The 6,193-nt window shown below is 32.1% G+C and overlaps 1 protein-coding gene across 2 annotated transcripts; it reads right to left on the bottom strand.

Annotated features, from left to right (window-relative positions):
- Positions 1 to 3,773: 3,773 nt before the first annotated feature.
- On the bottom strand, positions 3,774 to 5,967 carry LOC131646866 (patatin-like protein 1). 2 transcript variants are annotated; one of them, XM_058916813.1, is made up of 7 exons: positions 5,785 to 5,967; positions 5,351 to 5,667; positions 5,073 to 5,259; positions 4,798 to 4,962; positions 4,335 to 4,640; positions 4,090 to 4,265; positions 3,774 to 4,008 (listed from the first exon to the last, which is right to left on the bottom strand). In XM_058916813.1, the coding sequence occupies exons 2-7, from the start codon at positions 5,641 to 5,643 to the stop codon at positions 3,945 to 3,947; spliced, it is 1,191 nt and encodes a 396-aa protein (XP_058772796.1). In that variant the 5' UTR covers positions 5,644 to 5,667; positions 5,785 to 5,967; the 3' UTR covers positions 3,774 to 3,944. The 2 variants fall into 2 exon arrangements, with proteins under 2 accessions (XP_058772796.1, XP_058772795.1); XM_058916812.1 differs by lacking the exon at positions 5,785 to 5,967 and having other exon boundaries at positions 3,775 to 4,008; positions 5,351 to 5,778.
- Between the last annotated feature and the right edge of the window lie 226 nt (positions 5,968 to 6,193).

Here is a 6,193-nt window from a genome sequence, read left to right as displayed (position 1 = left end):
GTGGATAACCATTGTAATCAGTTGGAATAGTGGATTAAATCCTCAGTTGAGGTAAATCACTCTAAGGGGGTGGACTGAAGTAGTTTGGTTAACAACGAACCAGGATAAAAATCATTGTGTTGATTGTTTTTATCTTCTAAGTTTTTGAGATACACTTATTCAATCCCCCCTTTCTAAGTGTTTTTCTATCCTTCAGGAGATTGTTATAGTAGCGAGATCTTTAGCTTGTGACTGGTTTAATGCTAGATCAAAGGGTCATGTAGATTGTTCTAAAGATATTTGGTTGTTCAATCCTTTATTGTTCTTGAGGTGTTGACAGAAGGATCCAATCCTTTATAATCTCAAACAGGTTTGAAATATTTGAAGTTAACCGAGTAGAAGCTTTGATCTTAGTTTTGTTTTATCAAGAAGTAGCAACTTATCAAGAAGTAGTTTGGTTTAAACTTTATTTCATGTATTTTTTCTTGGTTCCTTTTTAGATCTTGATGATCCTCCTTTATTGGTAAGGTTTGGAGTACTTCTTGTAATTTTTTTTAAATAAATTTTGCTTATAAAAAAAATTAATTAATTTATTACCGCTTTTCTAATTATATAAATCCACCACTCTCTTGTACCTTTATCTTATCAATTCAATAAACATACATCTCTTTAAATATGCTTTGTATTTCTCATTAATTCCTCTGTTTGTAAAATAATTTGAAAGTCAAGTTAACCAACATTTTATAATTTAGTTTTTAATATAGGGAGTAATTATCTAACATTATATAATGATATATTTCGAGCTCTTGTCAAGGACACCCTTTCAATATTATACTGACAAAAAGGACTTTGAGAATAAAAATGAAGAAACATTCATTCTGAGGTTGGTTGGTTGACATACTTTAACACTAGTTTGTGCTAAATTCCAATGTTACAATCAAGGTAACCAGTGGAGTTAATAAAACAAACATAGTCTTTCCATTAAGCTTCCTTATTTTATTTAAATTATTTTACTATAACAGGTTTCTTAGAGTTTGTATTTATTGAAAAAGTCTAATCCAAAACCTCGCCTATAAATTATACTTTTCAATTCAACTCAACGTATTAATTCGTGAGCTTGAGCAAATTGCAAAATAATTATAGTTGTGGTGGCTATCAATAAAATATTATTTTCGAAATTTTGAAAATCAAACAACAATTATTTTATTCATAATTAAGGAAGTCGAAAATGTTACAAACTTGCATCACAATCTTTGGTTCCTGGTCGAATAGTCACCCAAATGTGAATGCGGCATGCAGTGTTCATGACTCATGTCAAAAATAATAAGGAAGATTTCTGGCATGAAGCATGACTCTAGCATTTTTAGAAGTGCACAATTCTTATTTTCAACAACCCCAATGTTGTTGAGGAGTGATGTGGGTTGAAAACTCGTGCGAAATACCTTCATACGAGTAGAGCTCAGAGAAATTGGAGTTCTCAAATTCCATTTCATGATCACTACGAATTCAAATAATCTTGCCAATTTTTGTTCCTTTCTCACACTTGCAACAGTTGGCATAGGCTTTCAAAAGTGACAATAGTATCAGTATCAATTTTTTCTCTAAGGAAGTCAACCAAATATACTTTGAGAAGTCAATAACACACACAAATACATATCTTCTTCCACCTAGACTTTCTTCAAGGAATATGCTTGATGCATCTAGTGGAGGAGCACTTTTGTCTAAGTCGTATGAAGAAGGATATAGGTTGATAGAAAGCATTACAACCAATACTTACCAATGGCCAGTTACAAGAGCTAATGCAAGTACTACTCAAAGAAGACCTGCTGGAGTCCATGAAGTTACTGAAACAACAGCCCTTGCTTCTCAAGTGGCCCAGATTCATCAGACGATGAAGAATATGATGACTCCAGAAGTGGCAAACCAAGGCAACAACCAGTTGAAAAATATTATGAAAACATACCTTGTGGTCACTTTGATTCAAATTAGAGTGATGATCAAGATGATAGGAAGAACACATCAGACTATTTGTTCATGATTGGAGAAAAACTAACTCTGCGGAGTTCAAAGAAGCAAGAGATTATGATTCTATCTTTCTGTGAGGCAGAGTATGTTGCAATCCCTTATGTCGTCTGTCAAGTATAATGGTTGGAAATGTTGTTTGAAGAACAAAATGTAAGTGACATTATAAAAATCAAATTTGTAGTTGACAAAAAATCAATCCTCAATCCTTAATCTAGCAAACCTTGCAATGAGCCAAGGTAGGAACTATCACATAGAAATGAGGTATTATTTCTCAAGGGATCAAGTTGATAAAGAAAGGTTGAAGATTGAATATTGCAAGACTGAATTACAACTAATAGATATTCTAACTAAACCCTTGAAACAAACAAGGTTTGAAGGCCTTAAAGATTAATGAGAATAAGGAACTTAAGAAATATGAATTCGGAAAGATATTAGAAGTAAAATTAAGTTTTTATACATTGTTATTAGTGATAACTTAAAAGTGTTGCAGGTGTGACTTGCCAAACAAATTGTACATCACAACTTAACTCTTATAAGGGGAGTCTTATCAGGTATCCATAATCTTGTTTGCCCGTTATGTTTTGGCTCGGCGGAATCTCCTAAACATTTGTTTATGGATTGTAAATTTGTTGATGATGTTTGGTCTTGTATTCTTGAATGACTTGAGGTGGGTATTGTTAGCTCCTGTCAGGAAATTTCAAATCATCTGTTGGTTTTTTATTCAGCTTTGCGAGGGCGGGCCAAACGATGCCATAGGATCCTTATTTGGTTGGCAATTGTTAGGGTTGTTTGGTTGATTAGAAACAATATTATTTTTAATGGAGGGATTAAAGGGAGCAAGGAGATTGTTATAGTAGAGAAATCTTTAGCATGTGACAGGTTTAGTGCTAGATCAAAGGGTCATGTAGATTGTTCTAAAGATGTTTGGTTGTCCAATTCTTTATTGTTCTTTAGGTGTTGACTAAGGGTCCAATCCCTTATAATCTCAAACAGGTTTGAAATATTTGAAGTTAACTAAGTAGAAGCTTTGATCTTGGTTTTGTTTTATCAAGAAGTGGCAACTTATTGAAAGGTGCCTAGGAGTGTGGTCTTCTTTGTAAATGGTTTAAACTTTATTTCATGCTATTTTTTCTTGTTCCTTTTTAGATCTTGATAATCCTCCTTTATTGGTAAGGTTTGGAGTACTTCTTGTAATTTTCTTATTAATAAATTTTGCTTGTAAAAAAAAGTTAGTTAGTTTATTATCGCTTTCCTAATTATATAAATCCATCACTCTCTTGTACCTTTATCTTATCAATTCAATAAACATACATCTCTTTAAATATGGTTTGTATTTCTCTTTAATTCCTCTGTTTGTAAAATAATTTGAAAGTCAAGTTAACCAACATTTTATAGTTTAGTTTTTAATATAGGGAGTAATTATCTAACATTATATAATGATATATTTCGAGCTCTTGTCAAGGACACCCTTTCAATATTATACTGACGAAAAAGACTGAGAATAAAAATGAAGAAACATTCATTCTGAGGTTGGTGGGTACAATCAAGGTAACAAGTGGAGTTAATAAAACAAACATAGTCTTTCCATTAAGCTTCCTTATTTTATTTAAATTATTTTACTATACAGGTTTCTTAGAGTTTGTATTTTTTCAAAAAGTCTAATCCAAAACCTCGCCTATAAATTATACTTTTCAATTCAACTTAACGTATTAATTCGTGAGCTTGAGCAAATTGCAATATAATTATACTTGTGGTGGCTATCAATAAAACATTATTTTCGAATTTTTGAAAATCAAACAACAATTATTTTATTCATAATTAAAGAAGTTGAAAATGTTACAAACTTGCATCACAATCTTACAGAAATTATTAACTAAGCAAATAAATAAAAGATAGAGCTTCAGCAAAGAATTGACATATTCAATCTAGTGATCATCCATTCACTTGCCACTTTGATGCTTAGACTTTTTAGCTTTTCTTATCTCCGACAGTAAACTAGCAAACCTGCAAACATATAAATATAAATATTTTTAATTTTTTTCCACTGATAGAAAATAAATAAGTTACTATAAACTGAATTTTTACCTATTGAGTTCTTCCTGAATGGTGCCTTTATCAGGAACTGTTTCATATACGCCTGAATCTAGATTCACTCTGGTAAATTTTTTCTTCAATAAATTCTCACCAGCTTTCACCAGATTATTCAGATTCTCTTTAGTAGATATATCCACAGATGCTACGTCACCCTCTAATGTATCATCCTGTTTCATGCAACCATGTTAAGTATATATTGAGATTATTTTATTCATGAGAGGTACATAATTACTTACTTGAATTCTGAGGTAGTTGTCTTGAGATTGAAGAGCGGTAAAAAGTACGGAATTATGGTAATCAACCATATCAGTGCTTGCTTCATTGAAACAATCAAGAACTGGAGTTGCACCAGAGTTGAATAACCATGTCAATGCTCCCCATTTGGCTACCATTTTAGCATTGTACTTTCTCTCACTCTTGTTTGATCCTGTTCCTATTGATATCACAAGAAAACGATCATATGCTATCCCAACGTTATTCCCATTTCTCCCTTGTGGTTGCCTTATCATATCTTTTGTCACTTCTCTTATTGCAACCATAGTCTGCAAAACAGCAAAGTTCATTATCTACAATCAAATTAATAAAATTCTTCACTTCTTTTATTAATTTAAGATTCAACCGAATATTCTTCACTTATTTTTCAAGATTTATGAGACTTGAATTTTTATAATATGTTTAGTCCTCGAGACGGAACTTTACCGGATTGTTAGCACAAACGCCGCCATCGATGAGGTTATATTCTTGAATCACTCTTCCTTGTTCATCTTTCTTCTCAAAGTAGTGAGCAGGTAAATAAGTTGGAGCAGCTGATGTAGCTATGCAAATATCTGACAGTTTTACATCTAAAGCTGGCTCAGCATCGATCTGCATAAATTAATACATAATCAAACTCAATAATATTGGTAATTTAAACGCATGCATGCGCTTGCGTTTAATTTTGATCTGTTTTAAAAAACAAGAATCTACGCCAATACCTGATAGGAGGAAAATATGGTAGGTTGAAGTTTTTCAACATCAAAAGATGGAATAACAATGTTTGTGAGAGTTTGGCTCAAAAGCGTGTTCCCTGTCATCTCTTTTATTGTCTTGTGGAGATACTCTCCGTTATACTTAGGTCCTGTTAAAGCTTTCGCTATGTTCACCAGCGGCGCAAATAGTCCACTGCAAGTTGAATAATAATTCAATAGTAATAAATTTGTTGTTCAATTGATGTTCTAAAGTTCTAATATCATTCTAAATTATGAATATATACCTTTTCTGTGGAAATATAAGTGGCAAGTTTTTAAGGTAAAATGGAACTATTTCTCTAGCAGCAAATAAAGGACGGTTATTTTGATTAGGAGCTGTTAACATGGCAGTAATAAGACCACCTGTACTTGTCCCAGCAATTACATTAAAGTAATCTGCAAGTCTTGCATCAGCACCATCTATCTCCTGAAGTTGAGATTCAAGGTAGGCAAGAATAACTCCAGGAATGATTCCTCTGACGCCTCCGCCGTCAATGCTAAGAACGGTAATGAAATTCACAGGCTTGACTTCTTCCATTGATAAAATCAAACTGTTGTGTGACTGAGTATGGAAATGAAGAACTTTATGCTTTTAGTCTATGTGTATGAGTGTATATATAGATTAAGAAATTAGAGGGATTTATATAAAAAAGATCATTCTTATCTCTAGTTAACTTACTCTAACTAGACATGGTCGTAATTTTTCATATAATACATATATATACTACACACGTTATGCATGCCGTAAATTTGATTTGCAGCAAGTTGGTGTTTAAATTGTTTGTTACTGATAGTTGAATATTCATATGCACTAGCGGAGCTTCTTAAGAACACAGGATGGCGATGGCCAACCAACAATTTTGGAAAATTATCCTATAGGGAAAATTTTAAAAATCCCACTATAATTTAAAACATATAAACATCCATCATCCATTTTCGTGTTTGAATTTGCGACACATTATGCTTTTTAAATGTATCCAAATTTTAAACATGCACTTAACTAAGTTTTTTTTTGTTGATAAATTTCAGTTTATAAAATTACAAATTAAATAAAACAGTTGGAAACTAAATTAATTTGGAATAATTAT

This window comes from Vicia villosa, linkage group LG2 (genome assembly GCF_029867415.1).
Source record: "Vicia villosa cultivar HV-30 ecotype Madison, WI linkage group LG2, Vvil1.0, whole genome shotgun sequence".
In the NCBI taxonomy this organism is placed as follows: Eukaryota; Viridiplantae; Streptophyta; class Magnoliopsida; order Fabales; family Fabaceae; genus Vicia; species Vicia villosa.
The sequence above is the reverse complement of the archived record's forward strand: the minus strand, read 5'-3'. Positions and strand labels throughout refer to the sequence as shown.

Bases quoted from the DNA above. Each gene is read 5' to 3' on its own strand.
- LOC131646866 (XM_058916813.1), bottom strand. From the start codon at position 5,643: ATGGAAGAAGTCAAGCCTGTGAATTTCATTACCGTTCTTAGCATTGAC. The intron at 5,260-5,350 runs GTATATATTCAT...TTCAACTTGCAG, and splicing joins CTTATATTTCCACAGAAAAG to TGGACTATTTGCGCCGCTGG. The intron at 4,641-4,797 runs GTAAAGTTCCGT...GCTGTTTTGCAG, and splicing joins GCGTTTGTGCTAACAATCCG to ACTATGGTTGCAATAAGAGA.